Source organism: Mustela nigripes, unplaced genomic scaffold (genome assembly GCF_022355385.1).
Source record: "Mustela nigripes isolate SB6536 unplaced genomic scaffold, MUSNIG.SB6536 HiC_scaffold_485, whole genome shotgun sequence".
Lineage (NCBI taxonomy): Eukaryota > Metazoa > Chordata > Mammalia > Carnivora > Mustelidae > Mustela > Mustela nigripes.
In genome coordinates this window covers 2,183-20,760 of record NW_026739892.1, presented here as the reverse complement: position 1 = coordinate 20,760, position 18,578 = coordinate 2,183, and the positions used below count along the sequence as shown (strand labels likewise).

Below are 18,578 nucleotides of genomic sequence, written 5' to 3'. Positions count from 1 at the left end.
TCATCACTAGATATCAGGGAGATTCAAATTAAAACCACATTGAGATTCCACCTCACACCAGTTAGAATGGCCAAAATTAGCAAGACAGGAAACAACCTGTGTTGGAGAGGATGTGGAGAAAGGGGAACTCCCTGGGAATGAAAATTGGTGCAGCCACTTTGGAGAACAGTGTGGAGATTCGTTAAGAAATTAAAAATAGAGCTTCCCTATGACCCTGCAATTGCACTCCTGGGTATTTACCCTAAAGATACAGATGTCATGAAAAGAAGGGCCATCTGTACCCCAATGTTCATAGCAGCAATGACCACAGTCGCCAAACTGTGGAAAGAACCAAGATGCCCTTCAATGGATGAATGGATAAAGAAGATGTGGTCCATATATACTATGGAGTATTATGTCTCCATCAAAAAGGATGAATACCCAACTTTTGCATCAACATGGACGGGACTGGAGGAGATTATGCTGAGTGAAATAAGTGAAGCAGAGAGAGCCAATTATCATATGGTTTTGCTTATTTGTGGAGAATAAGGAGTAACACAGAGGACATTGGGAGATGAAGAAGAGAATGGAGTTGGGGGAAATTGGAGGGGGAGACGAACCATGAGAGACTGTGGGCTCTGAAAAACAATCTGAGGGTTTTGGAGGGACGGGGGGTGGGAGGTTGGGTGAGCCTGGTGATGGGTATTATGGAGGGCACATGTTGCATAGAGCACTGGGTGTGGTGCATAAACAATGAATTCTGGAACACTGAAAAGAAATTAAAAAAATAACAAAAAGCATGGAGACATGGGGAGTTAGAGAGAAGGAGGATGGGGGAAATTGGAAGGGGAGGTGAATCATGAGAGACTATGGACTCTGAAAAACAATCTGAGGTGTTTGAAGTGGCGGGGGCGTGGGTGGGAGGTCGGGTTCCCAGGTGGTGGGTATTATAGAGGGCACTGATTGCATGGAGCACTGGGTGTGGTGAATAAATAATGATACTGTTATGCTGAAAATAATAAATGAAAAAAAATAAATAAAAATAAAAAAATATACGTCTTAGCTTGCTTTTAAAAGAGAAAAAATATAAGTGAATGGGTTAAATTTGGTATATCTGTATAGGGGAATATTATTCAGACATAAAAAGAAATGAGCTATCATGCTGTGAAAAACATGTAGGAGTATTGAAGATGTGTTTCCAAGTAAAAAAGCCATCTGGAAGGGCTACATACTATTTTGTTTCCAACTGTTTGATATTCTGGAAAAGGCAAAACTATAGAGACAGTATAAAGGTCAGTGGTTGTCAGATTTTTTGAGGGAGCAGTGAGGGATGAATAAAAGAAAGATTGAGGATTTTTAGGACAGTGAAACTATTCTGTGATACTGTAATGATAGACAAACGATGCTATGTATTTCTCAAAACTCATAGAGCATTACAATACAAAGAATGAAGTTTAATGTTTGAAAATCTGTGAAATCATTTATGAAGTCAGGACAATACCAGGAGGGAACACAAATAATGAAAGGAGAATCTTAATATATTACAAAATTATGAAACTTCAGTGAAGGAGGTAAGGGGAATAGGAGGTGGAAATGAGTTAAATTTGTAAGACTAAAAGCAAAGGAACTGCTCATAAGCACTGTGCTCTGGTTGGTTTCTATGGGAGTATGGGTTAAGAATTCTGATACTGCTGTCCATGTATGCTGGAACTGACCAATTATGTAAATGGATGGTGGAAGGTGAGAGCCAGGTTTCTTGCTGTTGGGGTGGGAATTTACAAGTACGTAGAATTAAAAGGAGGCTAGAATGATGAATGTGGTAATAGTTTAGAGTTGGAGACATTAGTAAGAACTCATATTTAGCTTAATATAGATAAAGATGCTACATATAGACATATTCATACATACATGTATATGCATCTGTTAGTATACAAACATATTTCTTTGTCTTGTCAACTGAAAGGGCCTTAAAAGAATGACACTCTTGTGGCAAGAAACACAGCTAGCATTGAGATCTTGTTTTCTAGTACCATTTCCTAATGAAATGAATTTAATACTGTTCCAGGGCAGGTGATAACCAAGATGAGCCTGAAAGCATCTTGTAATGCCACGAAGTGCTCTCTCTCTACATACACGTACACACACACACACACATACAATGGGGGTATTTCAAAGGGGTGTAGGAGCCAATCGAAAGAGCTCCATTGGAAAATTTGAGCTGGAAAATTTGAGTAAATAAAGTAGTATTGGATTATACCCAGTGTATGACATAAGTGTGGTAAATTGATAAAAATAAATAATTCAATAAATAATGTCCTATTCCTTAAGTGTAGGCTGCTCATAGTATAACTCCTTCCTAAAAGTATGGAAGTTAGGGTATGGAGAGCATGACTTTACAGTGGAGAAACCTGATAAACACTACTTCAGCCATGTGATCAAGGTCACAGTGAATATTCATCAATCATAAGGATACTACATACTCTTGATATAATATGGTGAAAATGGCATTACCTCTGTGACCTGCCTCTCCCAAGCCCATAACCCCAGTGTAGTCATTACAAAATCATCAAATTCCATTAGAGGGATACCCTATAATATACCTAGGAAGTGCTCTTCAAAACTGTAAGGTCATCAAAAACAAGGGAAGTGTGAGAAACTATCAAAGCTGACAGGAACCTAAAGAGACATTACAAATAAGTGTAATCTGGGATCCTGAAAAGAAAGACAATTAGATAAAAGCCATTTCTAAATCAATTATGGATTTCAATTAATAATGCCTCAATACTGGTTCATTTATTGTAAAGAATGTACCATATGATTATAAAATGTTAGTATTAGGACCAACTGGGTACAGAGGGATATATGAGAACTCTGTACTATCTTGTCAATTTTCCTATAAATAGAAAACTTTTAAAAAGGTCTAAAAATATTAAAAACATGACACAAGAACTTGGGAGATGTAGCAAAGCTTGTCCCCATAAAATAATTATAGCTACAAACATTATCTGAAATATGGTCTCCCTATATTGGGAGGCAAAAATTATTATCACCACTGATGGGAAAGCAAGACTGAGAAGTCTGTACAAATAAACCTTGTTGAACCTTATTTTTCTAGTTGCTTCTTCACAATTAGCTATACTAGCTAAAGCCCCTTTGCCTTGTCATGTTTCCATAATTTGCTACTCTTTGTCCAACTTAGCATTGTAAGTACTTGGCTCTAAGAGGTTTCTTTTGGTCTTCACTTTTTGAAGGCTTCCATGCACATGTAAAAATAATTAAAATGTGTATGTTTTCCCCCATTAACCTGCCTTAAGTCAGTTTCATTCTTAGAACCAGCTGGAGATCGAAAGAGGGTAGAAGAGAAATTTCTCCTCTTCAGAATACAGTTTTCAGTGAAGTGTGTAAACCTGGTGATTCACAGACCTGTACCCCTGGGGATAAAAATATATGTTTATAAAAAATAAAAAATTAGATATACTCTAAAAAAAAAGAATACAGTTTTCATAATTTTACTACCTAATATGTACCAGGAACTTACAATTAGGTTAGTTTTATATATTTAAAAATTTATGTGGTTATTAAGGAGGACACGTATTGCATGGAGCACTAGGTATGGTGCATAAACAATGAATCTTGGAACACTAAAAAATATAAAATAAAATTACAATATTAAAAAAACTTATGTTTTTATACTGTTCCTGGCCTTTTGAATTTTTAATGAAAAATCATGTTTGGTATTTATTCTTTTCACATAGATGTAGTAGTTATTCACTTGCTTTCATTCTGGACTGCCAGGGTCTGTCTAGGGAGTATCTGCTCAGATCATTTGGCATTTAACTGACCCCTTCCCCCAAATCTCTTACACCTTCTTCATCGCCTTTTCTTTTGTTAGAGTAAGTTTGAATTTTTTCTTTTTTTCCCCCTTTTCTGAAACCCATGCACCTTTATTGAGACCCAGAACATGTTGCTCTGTCTATACTAAAACGGGCATTCACCTGTGAAAAAACTGTGGTAGTTGCAGACACCTGCCACATTCTAAACACTGAATAATGTCCTAAGGTTTTTCTCCTCAAAATTTGGTCAACTGAACAGCAGCTTCTGCATTAGCTGGGAGGTTATCGAGATTCAAAACCAAGTACCCCACTCCAGATTTACTGAATTAGAATCTGTTTCCCCCTTTCCCTCTTGGAACTTGCAGATTTAATTTTCTTTTTACCACCTCTGGTATTTACATTAAAAAATACATTAACTAATGTTTCTGGATGTTATAGCAGGTTAGTTCAGTGTGACATAATCCTGCAAATTAAGAATCTATTCAGTTACAAATAAGTTTTCCTTTTCTGCATCTTTATGATAATGCACTATAAGGCTTAAATTACCACTGAATTTGACAAATTAGAACATATAGGGCTTGAGTTGCTTATAAAGGAGTCAAGAGATGGTTTGGTATATCTCATGGAAAGGGTGATTATTTGATATACTTTATTATAATTAAATTAGGCTAAGGTGACATTTATGTATATGGAACAAAGGAAATGAATGAAATAGTTTTGCAATGTAAGGATAAACTCAGAGTCTCTCTACTCTTATTCTGTATTTGCACATATTAACACTGGTTATATTAAAGGTGAAAGAATGACTTTCAACTCTAGGTTAGAACCTTAGCATAAAACTCTTCTTGTAATGTGATTTGATATAACATGAACTTAGAAGGAGTGTTTCTTGTTCTTACATCACCTGAATAAGAGTTCTTAACATTTCCATAGAAAACACATGTTTTAATGAATCTCCAAGTTCCCATCATTGCTGCAGCCCAAGGAATGTCTATCTTGTGGGATATATTTCAAATTTGTCCTGAGGAATGTTTAGTTCCCTTGTAATTTTGAGGAGTCTGAATATAATATTTGGAACCCATTTTAGTAATGGTTGGGTTTTAAATTATCCCAAGCATAAAACCCAAATGAGGGATTTCCCAAATATTTTTCTTGACCTCTGCTCTTTTTCTCTTTACCCTCTCTCTGATTAAGTTCACATAATGTCATGGCTTTAACCTTTACAGAAATAATTCTCCAAATCTTTTTTTTTTTTTTTTTTTTTCATATTCTGGTCTTTTATCTTGAACTTTAGTTAGCCTTCATTAGGCTGTATACTTCTACTTGGATGTCCGGTTGGCAACTCAAGTCCACCATATTCAAAACTGAATGTATACGTTTACAATTTGTATTTGTAACTCTTTGTAACTCTTCCTGAGTTCTCTGTGTTTATAGTAACACTGTAGTTTATCCAAACACCTAATCGAGTATCTTTGGGAATTTCTTGTCTATTTCTATCCCCTTTGTGGGAAGTCCTGAACACATAATTAGTATAATGGACAAAAACAAAACAGTGTCTACCTGGACCTTAACCTAAATGTGAAATTGGGTCCACAGGGACACTCTTCACCACTTTTCCACAGAAATGTATTGAAAAAGTTTTTACAACTCAGAACTATGGCTTCCAGAAGGGTAATCAGTCTGTACTGATGAGATAGTTTCTGTTGAAGTAGCTACGTTAGGGGACACTGTAGTCAGTCTTGGGTGGTGGTGGGGCTCTAGAGTTTTGTGGTGGAGGAATTCTTCCACACAGGAAGTTGCTGAAATCTCTACCAATAGTTCCGAGATTTTTAACCCAAGCCATTGCATCCCTATTGCGTAGCTGAGAGCCAATTTGAATTCCAATGTCAAAATTTCACTGATGGGTCTCCATGCTTCTTTGTAGAGACTGATGATGGCAGTGGCTGTGTTGGAAGGGGACCCAGAGAGAAAGTCCTGGCTGCTGGCACATTCAGTCTTTGTAGAGCTGGGCGATGGTGGTGACTGAGTTTCTGAAGATGTGTTACAGCTTCTGCTGCTTGTGCTCTGGCAGTGTGGTGGCTGCCACCTCCTCCTGAATTTTGGCTCCTACTTGGAGAACCAGTGCTTGGGCTTCTGCTCCTGGTTCAGGGCCTCCCCTTCCTTCTTGTGCTCCTCCATCCCCTATGACCTTTGGCGGCTTACACAATACAGCTGTGACCATATGCTCCTCATGTGGGACCCCCTGCACAGGAGTGCTATCATTGAGCAGCCTTGTCATGACTCCCTGTAGCCACCCAGGCCTCCAGTACACTGCAGCCCCACATTGCTGGGGATGATCCCCACCCCGGGGCTTCCCCGCCTCATGGGCCCTGCTAAAGGTCACCTTGGACCTATGGACCTTCACCACCCTCACCTCCCCAGCAGAGCCATCTATCACACCCGCCATCGTGCTCCTGACCACCAGGCCCACCTGAAAGACTCAAGGTATTGTTTCTTTTTTATTACATTTTTTTGTCTTTGGTTTTTAGAAATTTGACTATTTTGTGTTTTGGTGTGGATTTCTTTGGGTGTAATCCTGTTTGAATCTGTACATTTGAGTCTTTTGCCAAATGTGGGAAATTTTGAAACTTCCCGCAAATTAAACACTCTTTTAGTGCAGTTTCTCTTCTCTTTCCAGGACTGTGGTGACATGAATATTGGATTTTTTTTGTTGTTGTTGTTATAGTGCTATAGGCCTCTTAGATTCTCTTCAGTTTTTTTCCCAGTTACTTTTTTGTTTGCTCTTCAGATTGTGTAATCTTTCTTGTTCTACCTTCTAATTCATTGATTCTGGTCCATTTTGTTGTTGAGTCCATTCACAAAGTTACTAATTGGAGCTAAAATTTCCCTTTTGTTCTTCTTTGTTTCTCTTATTTCTTCACTGACATTTTCTGTTTCTTAGCTGAGACTTTGCATTTTTTAATTTGTTTCAAGTTTGTTCATAATGTTTATTGAAACATCTTTATCATGACTTTCAGGTAAATCTAACATCTCTGACCTCTCAATGTTGGCATCTGTAATTGTCTTTTTTCATTTAATATATAGTCTTCTTGGTTCTTGGTATGACAAATGACTTTTGATTGAAACCTGCCCATTTTCATATTATATTATGAGACTCTGGGTCTTATTTTAATCTTCCTTTTAGTCTGTGGTTTTTTGTTTTGTTTCATTTTGTTTTGTTTTCCCCTAACACTGCCCCAGTGGGAGAAGGGAGGGATTAACTTATTACTGCAGGTTGAATTAGAAATTTATGTTCCCCTCTCAGCCTTTGTTGACATTCAAAGGAGGAAACCCTTCAATACTACTGAATGGAAATGGGAATTCTGGCTCCCCACATATTCTTCACTGATGCTGTGGTGAGGGTGGTCTCACTGATGCTGGGTAATTAGAAGTCCTGACTTTCCACTAGGCCTCCTCTGACGACTTTCGTGCATGCACGCACGTGTGTGTGTGTGTGTGTGTGTGTGTGTGTGTGTTTTGTTGATAAAGTTTAACATAAACTCATGAGGGTAGACTGGTTCCCACTCTGTCTTTGCTACCATGAGTGTAAGTGGAGCCAGTTTTTTTTTTTTTAATTATTATTTTAATTTTTTAGGTTGTCCCTATCCTGATCTTTTGCCTAGATAGAGGTAGCTTTTGTCTGGTCTTTATCAATTTGTCAATTTAATTTTTAAAAATATATGTGCTTATTGAAACTTTTTTTGCCAGCTTCTCCAAATTTGGCATGTAGGATGCAAAAAGTAATCCAGGGAACTGACGCTGAGCCCTCAGTTCTGTTACAAGTGTATCTCTTCCTCTCTACCTTTAAGAAATGTCTTATGTTTGTTTTATATATATAATGTCCAGGGTTTTTAGTTGTGATAAGAGGAAGAATAAGAGAAAATATACCATCGCCACCCTCCCAGGAGCAAGAGTCCTATTTGGTTCTTTTCAAATTTTCTGCTTGTTAAAATATTTTATTTTATAATTTGTTTTAAGAATATTTATCATTGCTCATTGAAACAGTTTTATGTTTACTGCATTAAAATTCTTGTCAAATAATTCTAACATCTGGATTATATATAGAGAGAAAAATATAGAGTAAGAAATTTTTTTCACTAATGAAATTTTTCTGTTCCTGGATCCTAGTAGGATTCTGCAATGCATTTAGTTGTTATTTCTCCTTAGTCTTCCCTGATCTCTATTTTCTCAGTCTTTGCCTTTTTTAAATGACTATAATGATTTTGAAGAGTATAGATAGATAAGTTGAATAATGCCCTTATTTGGGTTTATACGCTGCTTTTTGATTATTAGATTGGGTTGTACATTTTGAAAGAGTAACATAGAGTGAGGCGCCTGCCATGGTCTGTTGGATATCAATATGACTTATCGCTAGTGATGTTAACTTTGGTGAATTGCTTAAGGTGGTGTCTGTCAGGGAGAAAAATACACTGTTTTCCCCCTTTGCATACTCAGTTCTTCGGAATCAAGTCATTAAGTCTAAGGGAGAGGAATTAAGCTCTATGTCCTTGAGAGGAGTTATTCTTGAAATTCTTCTCAAAGGACATTTGTTCTTTCTCTACCATAACATAGAGCCATGGATATTGAATTTAATTTTTGGACATCATACTTAGGCAAAAAGCTAAACTCAGGGGTCCATCGACAGATGACTAGATAAAGAAGATGTGATACACACACATACACTGGAATATTACTCAACCATCAGAAATCTTCCATTGGCAACAACATGGATGGAACTAGAGGGTATTAAGCTAAGCCAAATAAGTTAGTCAGAGAAAGACAAACACCATATGATTTCACTCATATATGGAATTTAAAAAACAAAACAGATGAACACAGGGGATGGGAAGGAAAAATAAAATAAGATGAAAACAGAGAGGCAGGTAAACCATGAGAGAGAGTGAACTCTAGGAAACAAACAAGGTTGCTGAAGGGGAGGGGAGTGAAGGGATGGGGTAACTAGGTGATGGGCCTTAAGGAGGGCACATGATGTAATGAGAACTGGGTGTTATATGCAACTGATGAATCACTAAATTCTACCCCTGAAACTAATAATATACTACTATATGTTAACTAAATTGAATTTAAATAATTTTAAAAAACCACAAATATTCAAGCAAAAAAAAAAGCTAAATTTAGAGGTTACATATTATATGATTTCATTTCTTGTTCTCTAAAGGCATCAACTGTAGAGATGGAGAACAGGTTGGTGGTTGCTGGAAGATAGATGCAGGGGAGGGGGATTGGTGTGACTATAAAGGGGTAGAATAAAGTAATAGAACTTCTGTATCCTAATTGTGATGGTCAGTACATGAATCTATACAAGGGATCAGATTGAATTGATCTATGCACAGTCACACACACACACACACACACACACACACACACACACACCAGAAACACTCAGTACATGTAAAACCACTGAAAACTGAATAGCATCTGCAGTCCTAAAGTCTAGTTATTGTACCGAACTCAGTTTCCCAGTTTTGCTTTTATACTACAGTTGTTGAAGATGTCACTGTGATAGGAATCTGGATGGAGTTCAAGGGAATCCATATATTATTTTTACAATTACCTGTGAATCTATACTCATTTAAGAAAAATTTAGATGCCTTCTCACAAGCACCAGTAGAAATTAATATATATGCTGAAATTCCAAGGTAATATTTTCTTGAAATGGGAGCCTTCTAACACCTATTTTTCTTATAGATTTACTTCTTAATGTTGAAAGCAAAGACATTGAGTCAGAACAGTTTCATGGGATAACGGATTCTTAGTCTATCAAATAACTTCTCATTAAACAATTACCTGCAAACACAATAAAAGTATCCTTTTACTATATGCCTATAAAATATGCATAAACAATGATTATTTGAAGGTTCTCAAAATATTAAAAAGAGCATAATAAATAAACATTACTGTTCAGTTCACAAGTTCTGCTAAAACAAATGTGTTACCTAGAAAGATAATTAGTGACATTTTTTAGATTCTATTTATCTGCATCTTTATAAGGGACAGCAGAGGGTCCTTTCTTGTAAAACCTAGGGAATATATAATCCCTGATGGGAAATTAACATTTACTGTCACAATTAGGGTATAAACTCAGACATTAATTTCTTCCCTGTAGAATATATCATGATAGGAAGATCTTAGGGGAGACCTATACCTAGATTTCTAATGAGGTCCAAAAGAATTATAAGCCTTATGCAAAAGCCTTGTTCTCTATGACATGGTACATCTCATGTTAGCATGTGGTTTCCCTTCAAACTCTCTTAGTAAATTTACAACTAGAAGTTTGATCTACTCCTCAGACCGACTCCTGGAACATTCAGTCTGGGAGATCTATGCTATTGCTCTTTGGCCTATAAATGAAGAAATCCTGTGACTATCTGCTCAGTTTTGATATTAAAAAAGTCAGTTCCTCTAGGACAGTGGAGGTGAAACTCACAAAGACTCCGCACTGAGTTCTCACAATGGAAGGAAAGTGGGTTATGCAAATTTCTATTTTTCTCTTACTCTGTTGCTGAAAAATGGTGATAAGTATTTATTTTTAATAACAAGAAACTCAAATATGCAACTCTGACCTCACTGCCTGCATTATTCTCAGCACACCCTTCTGGTGTTGGGATCATTCTCAGTTTGGTAACAGGAGACCTACAGCAGCTTCAAGTGACATGGTCAGAAAATAGGCACATCGGAGGAAGAAAAGTTTTGGGTTTTTTTTCTAGAAATATTTTTTTGCTGAAATATACTATACATATGGAAAGGTTTACATGTTATAGTCAGTATACAGATTGATATATTTCCACAAATGTTACTAATTTAATCAACATTCAAATGTTTCATGCCCTCCTGCAAAGCAAAGGAAACTCATCTACTTTGCTTTGTTCATTATCTTTCCAGCTAGGAGGGAACAAAGGAGGTGAATGTGTAGAAGCACCCAATGTCTAGTTAACTACAAATCTTAGGCTACCAAAGGTCTCTTCAATAAGTGTTATCAGTAATTGACTTCGTGGATTCTTGTAGTAAAGGATTTGGAAACCCTCTGAGACACTTCCTTCTAGGAAGCAAAACATCTGGATGGTTGCTACTCTAGCAGATTTTTCTCTTTTTTGATAGTCATCACGGGGGAACTGACATATGTGGTAGGGTAATGGAAACATGAGTAGGAATTACGAAGTGAAGGGTAGGATGAGTGGGAAGCAGAGATGGGGATAGCTCTCCTCTACCAAAGCTCACCAACAGGTAGCCTTTATCCTCAACTGCTCCATCCCTGTATCTTCTAGTAAAGACGGGAGCAGTTGTTTGTCACGTGCTGCTCATGAAACAAGACAGAGTGGTTTTAATGTTGAAAGGAGTATGTGCTAGTCCACTCTGACCCTGTGGAGTGAAGGAGGACTTATTTGCTGGTCTGAGTCTTCTTCTCATAGTTAAGAGTGTGTAAGGACGGGGGGAAAGCTGGGGTTTCTATTAACGGGACTTTCTTCTGTCCTCACAGATTTCCAAAGAAGACAATATTGGTTAGAAATGACTCCTCAGTGACTGAATTTCTTCTTGCTGGATTAACAGACCGCCCAGAGCTCCAGCAACCCCTCTTTTTCCTGTTTCTGATGATCTACATTGTCACCGTGGTGGGGAACCTTGGCTTGATCATTCTCATTGGTTTCGACTCTCACCTCCACACCCCCATGTACTACTTCCTCTTCAACCTATCCTTCATTGATCTCTGTTACTCTTCTGTTTTCACCCCCAAGATGCTGAAGAACTTTGTATCAAGGGAGAACATCATCTCCTATGTTCGGTGCATGACACAGCTGTTTTTCTTTCTCTTTTTTGTCATCTCGGAATGCTACATGTTGACGTCAATGGCCTATGACCGCTATGTGGCCATCTGTCATCCATTGCTGTATAGGGTCACCATGTCCCATCGGGTCTGTTGCTTGCTAACTGTTGCAGCATACATGATGGGATTTGCTGGAGCCTCTGCCCACACAGGCTGCATGCTTAGACTGACCTTCTGCCATGTCAATATCATCAACCATTACCTGTGTGACATTCTTCCTCTTCTCCAACTCTCTTGCACCAGCACCTATGTCAATGAGGTGGTAGTTCTGATAGTTGTGGGAATTAATATCACAGTACCCAGTTTTACCATCCTGATTTCTTATGTCTTTATCCTCACTAGCATTCTTCATATCAGATCTGCTCAAGGACGATCAAAAGCCTTCAGTACCTGCAGCTCTCACATCATTGCTCTTTCTCTTTTTTTTGGGTCAGCAGCATTCATGTATCTTAAATATTCTCCTGAATCTATGGACCTGGGAAAAATTTCTTCAGTTTTCTATACTAATGTGGTACCCATGCTCAATCCTCTGATCTACAGTTTGAGGAACAAGGATATCAAGGTTACACTGCAGAATGCCCTGATTAAAATATGGAGAAGAAACATGCTGTAGTTACAAGGTATAATGTAAAGGAATTTGATTTTTAAAAATTTTAGTTAGTATTTTTCAGGAAGAGGTTTTGATCATTATCTATATTTCTGCAGATTGTGTTATCTGTGTTTTAATAGATTCATCTTATCATTTCCCTTATGTCATTTCCCTAAGTTATCTCATTTTTTGCTTCCATATTCCTGTACCTGATAATAGTTTACTAAATAACTAATAACATCTTTATAAAAAGAACAAGTTGTACAGATTCTTTTTTATTCCTAACCTGGACAAGTATGATAAAATTCCCAAGTGCCAGAAAGTTGAAATTACAGCTTGCCCACCTAAACCCAGAAGTGTGAATTACTTTAGAAACATTCTTTTTCTTTTCCATATTGTCTCTGGTATAGGCAACAGGCTTCTATGAGATGTGTTCATTACAAACTATGTATATAGCTTAAAGTATAATCAAATCCTTTTGCTCTTTTAATTTTGTTCTATCTTCTTACTAACTTTCTTTTTATTATTCTGTTCTCTCTTGTTCCCTTTGAAAATGGTCAAATCTGTATTACATAGCACCTGCATTTGGGAACCTCAGTCAGCCCAGTTCATTTAATACTGAAGTGAATACATATGACTCCACCTTTTATTGCCAAAAATAGTATTAACATAGTATGACTACAGAAATCATACATATGTATCTCAGGATCCAAATATAGGGGATGACTGGTATATCAGATATTTTGAAAAAGAGCCTAAAGTTCTCACTGTAGTCTGTTATTTATCACTTAAAAGAAAATAATGCATATTGGGAGAAACATGTTAGACATTATTTTACCTTTTTAATGATGTTTATAATGAAAAAAGGGTATATACTAATGATAATAAACTATTCCTAGCAACATTTTGTGAGCTTACTTGTCTGTGTCTTAGTCCATTTGGACTGTTATAACAGAATACTACAGAGTTGGTGGCTAATAAACAATGGAAATTTATTTCTCACAGTTCTGGAGGCTGTAAGTCCAAGATCAGGATGCCAGTACGAATGACTGTGGGTACTCTTTTAAGTCACACACCTCTTCTTATATCCTTACATAGTGGAAGGCACTAGTGATCTATATGGAGCTGTTTTTATTTTATTTTTTAATTTTTATTTTTTAAAGATTTTATTTATTTGACAGAAATCACAATTAGGCAGAGAGGCAGGCAGAGAGAGAGAGGGGGAAGCAGGCTCCCTGTTGAGCAGAGACCGCCTCCCCCCACCCCCCATGCGGGGCTTGATTCCAGGACCTTGAGATCACCTGAGCTGAAGGCAGAGGCTTTAACCCACTGAGCCACATAGGCGTGCTCCTAGAGCTGTTTTTATAAGGCACAAATCACCCTCATGAGAACTCCATTGTCATGACCTAAGCACCTTCAAAAGGCCCCACATCCTGATATGTTTGCGGGTTAGGATTTCAACATTTGACCATAGCACTTTGTCTCACCAAGAAGATAATAAGGATTTAAAGTATATACTGTTTTCTATAATTTTCCTGTTTCTCAATGTTTTTCTCATTTGTATATTTAGAATGTCAGATATATTGGGAGGACAAGAAATACTTGTTGAATTGGATTATCTTGTTTGAATAACAACAATAATGTTTACTGCTAAATCAATAAATTATATTAATAAATATATAATGATATATCAATTAATAAAATTAATATAATATAATAGCAATAATAAATCAGAAAGAACTTTGGGGTATAATTTGTTTGTGGGAGTGGACTGTGGCAGTCATAAGGAGGTGCTGCTCAACTCTTCAAGAGAACCAGCTGTGGGAAGCATTGTTGACTGATGTCTATAGCTTATACTCCTTTGGATTCACTGTTGTGCTCAGGCAGAGTCCATGCTCACTCTGAGATGTCCCCAGCCAATGACTTAGTGTGATGGGTCATAGAGGGGCTGGCCAATAGCAGTGTAACATAGGTGTCTTCTGATAGGCATTCTTTGTTTAGGTACTTCCCTTAATCCTAACAGAGACATTCTGGAAATGCACTGTAGTCTGAGATTTTCCTACCATGTCTTTCCTTCTCTCTCTTCTTTCTTAGGTGTCAGAGTTTGAACCCAGTTTGAAGATCTTTATCACTGACTCCCTCTCTCTCCCATTTTATCCTTCACAGCTATTTGCCACAATAAATGCCTTGGAGGTCTAATTATTTCTTCTGCTCCTTGGGGACCTCTAGATGACACAGAAGGTTTACACTAACTGATTTTAACACTTAAATTTAGGCTTTGATAATGAAGAAAGATCGGTTTTTTAAAAGATAGATAAATAAGTCATGGTACAGCACAGAAGGTTCAGAAAGAGATCCTTACTTATAGAGTCAATTCATTTTTGACCAGGCAACAGAGTAAATCCATAGGGATAGGAAAATATTTTAAGCAACTGATTCTGGAAATTCTGTTCTTGAGAAAACAATTAAGTGATCGATCTCTACCTCACACACCATATACAATGATTAATTTTAAATGGATCAGACTATACATGTAAAGTTTAAACATAAATCTTCTAGAAAAAAACAGAAGAAAGTATGTTGGTATAGACATAGATTTCTTAGACATATTCTAGAAAGCACCAAACTCAAAAAAAAAAAAAAACAAAGACAAAATAAATTTCATTAATATTAGAGCATCAGTTTACCAAAAAAATTCACAGGCAAGCCACAGATTTGAAGAAGATTTGCATACCTGTATCTGAGTCTCTGATAAAGGTGTTGTAACCATTACATATAACAAGTTAAAAATTAAAAGATACCTCAATAATAAAAGACCATTTCATAAATGGGCAAATTATTTGAAAGCCCAAAAGTCCCAAAGAAAGGCACACAAATGGCCAATAAACACATGGAAATGTGTTTAACTTTCTGCACCTCCTTAGATGCATAGTCAGTAGCTGGACAACACTCCCTGGGCAGCTGCACTGTCCTCCCTTGCTTCATTGCATGGTCTCTGCCCCTTGAGAGGCTCAAGCACTTATTGGCCTCCTCATTGGTCTCCCTCCATGTTGGACCCAGCACTGGGGGAACCTCTACTTCAGACGTCCAAGCACTTTCAAACCCTCCTTTCCTCCAAGCACTAATCCTAATTCAAACTGAGATTCTAGAATCTGATCATGCTTCCTCTTTCCATGTGTTCTACCAGTTATGAGTGTGGTAGCTATTTTATGTAGTTTAATAGTCTTTATATTTTTCAATGTTTTTGTCTTTCCATCTTGCAATATCTGAATAAACCAATTCTTTGTTTTAAATATACTCCATAAGAAGCACATATTATACCATTTGTTTTTCTGACTGTACCTTGCCTATTACAGGTAGCACATTTTATGTGATTTTGATGGATTGATTTGTTCACTTTAGGAGACATTATCTTGCCTATCAGCACATTCCAAACCTTGACAGCAGTGATTTAGTCAGAAGTAGACATTTAACTTCTCTTTTCTACCATAACTGTTTTTTTTAACTTTTCTTTTCTCCCTAGAGTTACTGAGTTGGTAAGATTAAATGTAGGGATTTTGATGGTTCTATTTTTGCTACATGGGGAGAACTCATCTGAGATTAAAACTGAATAGAACCATGAGAGACCATGGACTCTGAAAAACAACCTGAGGGTTTTGAAGGGGTGGGGGTTGGGAGGTTGGGGGAGCCAGGTGGTGAGTATTAGGGAGGGCACGTATTGCATGGAGCACTGGGTGTGGTGCAAAAACAATGAATACTGTTACACTGAAAAGAAATAATTAAAAAAAAAAAACTGAATAGAACCAAGAAGAACAAAAAGTGGGAAGAGAGACATGAACATGAATAACTTAGTCCTATACAGCTATACAAGGAACCATGTACATCCTCAGCTTAGCAGCTTTACACACTTTTGTGGTATAGGCTGGTTTATCTAGACAGATCCAGCTTGAATTTCTGTCACTTAATTTGAAGGATTCCTAATGCACCTTCTACAAAATATTTCACGTATACCACACAATTCTGCATAGTGTAATGGTAAAAGAAATCAGTTCTGGGTTCATAGACACTTAAATATAAATGTTGCTCTGGCACTTGCTGTCTTGACCATGGAGCAGTCAATGAACCCCTTCCTGTCTGATTTAGAGGGTGGGCATGAGGAGGACAAAAGGGAAGGTGAATAGAGAATCTAGCACAGTGACCAGCTAACAATAGCTAAGAGTGGTACAAATCTCAGTTTCCTTGGCTATATTGAGAAATCATTGGGTCAAGACCTGTACCTCATTTTGTGTGTGTTCACTCTGTCTTATAGTCTAGATGCTCAAAAATTGTTCATTAAATGTAGTGAGTCAGGAAAATCTCTAAAGAAAGTCTATTTATGGAGTGTTAGCCCTCATGCACCATCTACTTTGGGTAGAATAAGACTCTCAGGACCTAGAATATTACATTCCAGACTCCAGGTTCCTCTGGACTTAGTATGCTTCTAGGTTTCATCCTAGAATTGCAGTGGAGGACTCTGGTTAAAGATGGAAGACTAAGATAAGCAACTTGTCTCTGTTTCTTCTCGAAACTCACCAACATGACAAAAAAGGGATTTAAAGCGGCATTAACTCACCTACTTTACTATTACAACGATGTAACAGTAGGAATTAGGAATAGAGAGCAAGAAGAGAGTGCATATGTTTGTACAGTGATGGTACAGGGTAGAAAAAGTTACAAATTCTCATTTTAGTAGGAATACTGGTTAGAAACTATTAGAGTAATCTAAATTAGAGATGAAGAGAGAATATAGAAGCTGTGTAAGAAGGAAAGCCAAATATTTCAAGGAGTTGGATTCTCTGGGAATTGGAGACTGGATGAAGATGACCAGTGAGAGGAAGTTGCGTTAAGATTAGTTTGTAGATTAGTTCCCTGGATGATGCAAAAAATGGGCTGACTTTAGTTTTGAACACTTTGAGCCTGAGGCACATAAGATAGACCTTTTTGAGAGGCATTTATGGAAGTCCACCTACATGTAGCTATGGATCTACATACGGATCTGCATTTCTCAAAATGAGTGATTTTACCACCTAAGGGATATATGCCAGTTTCTGGAGAACATTTTGATTGTCACACGTGGTGGTGGTGGATACTACTTGAATCTAATGGGTAGAGGCCAGGGATGCTTTCTTCTTAGGATACACAGGACAGCTTCACAATGAAGAATTATCTAGTCCCCCCCCCCCAAAAAAAGAGTTATCTAGTCCAAAATGTCAATAGTGCCAAGGTTGAAAAATCTTGATATAATGAATATGGATTGGAAATAGGGGAGGGATACCAACACTTAGGCTCTTTTTATGTGTCAGGCATGTTTCCAATACTTTATATGATTTAACTCCTTTAATCCCCACAACAACCCTATGAAATTTCTCCTTTAAAACTCATTTTGTATCTGTACATTGGTATTAGATAGATATGAAAACATACATACAAGGGCCAGAGAAGTTATATCACTGTCTTCAGTCTCACAATTAAGGATTTTCAAGTCCAGATTTGACTTGAGGGCCCACCCTCTCTCTCTTTCTTTTTAAGTTTTTATTTATTTATTTATTTATTTTTTATTTTCAAATTTTTATTTAAACTTTATTGATTTCAGGAGTAGAATTCAGTGATTCATCACGTGCATACAACACTGAGCTCATCATATCAAAGTGCCCTCCTTAATACCCATCACCCATCAAGCTCAGCTCCAACACTCCCACTCTTCTTTATTTTTTTAAGATTTTATTTATTTATTTGAGAGAAAGAGAGTGAGAGAGAGTATGAGAAGGGGAAAGGTCAGAGGGAGAGGCAGACTCTCTGTTGAGCAGGGAGCCCGACGTGGGACTCATCCTAAGACTCCAGGATCATGGCCCGAGTTGTAGGCAGTTGCTAAACCAATTGAGCCACCCAGGCATCTGTAACACTCCCACTCTCTAACCACTTTGCTAAAACATCCCTTTATAGATGTGAAATCCACAAGCATGGACAATGCTAAAGTTATGATTTACTGTTTTACTAACACAATCCCAGAGACTTCAGGTAAGTGCTAGAAATGGCAAGTGACTGTGCCCCAGACTTTCCTCTTAGAACTGTGCATAGGGGGCGCCTGGGTGGCTCAGTGGGTTAAAGCCCCTGCCTTCGGCTTAGGTCATGATCCCTGTGTCCTGGGATTGAGCCCCGCATCGGGCTCTCCGCTCTGCAGGGAGCCTGCTTCCTCCTCTCTCTCTGCCTGCCTCTCTGCCTAATTGTGATCTCTGTCTGTCAAATAAATAAAATC

The 18,578-nt window shown here is 37.5% G+C and overlaps 1 protein-coding gene and 1 pseudogene across 1 annotated transcript; one reads left to right on the top strand and one right to left on the bottom strand.

The window, feature by feature from the left end:
- The first annotated feature begins 2,357 nt into the window (after positions 1–2,357).
- Positions 2,358–12,307, top strand: LOC132008608 (olfactory receptor 8B3-like). The gene is made up of 2 exons (XM_059387224.1): positions 2,358–2,377; positions 11,377–12,307. Exons 1-2 carry the CDS (start codon positions 2,358–2,360, stop codon positions 12,305–12,307), a joined length of 951 nt encoding a protein of 316 aa, XP_059243207.1.
- Positions 5,454–5,990, bottom strand: LOC132008607 (HUWE1-associated protein modifying stress responses 1-like; annotated as a pseudogene).
- Positions 12,308–18,578: the final 6,271 nt, after the last annotated feature.

Excerpts from the sequence above, each read along its gene's own strand:
- LOC132008608 (XM_059387224.1), top strand. The coding sequence starts at position 2,358 with ATGGAGAGCATGACTTTACA. Across the intron at positions 2,378-11,376 it reads ATGGAGAGCATGACTTTACA|AAATGACTCCTCAGTGACTG; the intron begins GTGGAGAAACCT and ends AATATTGGTTAG.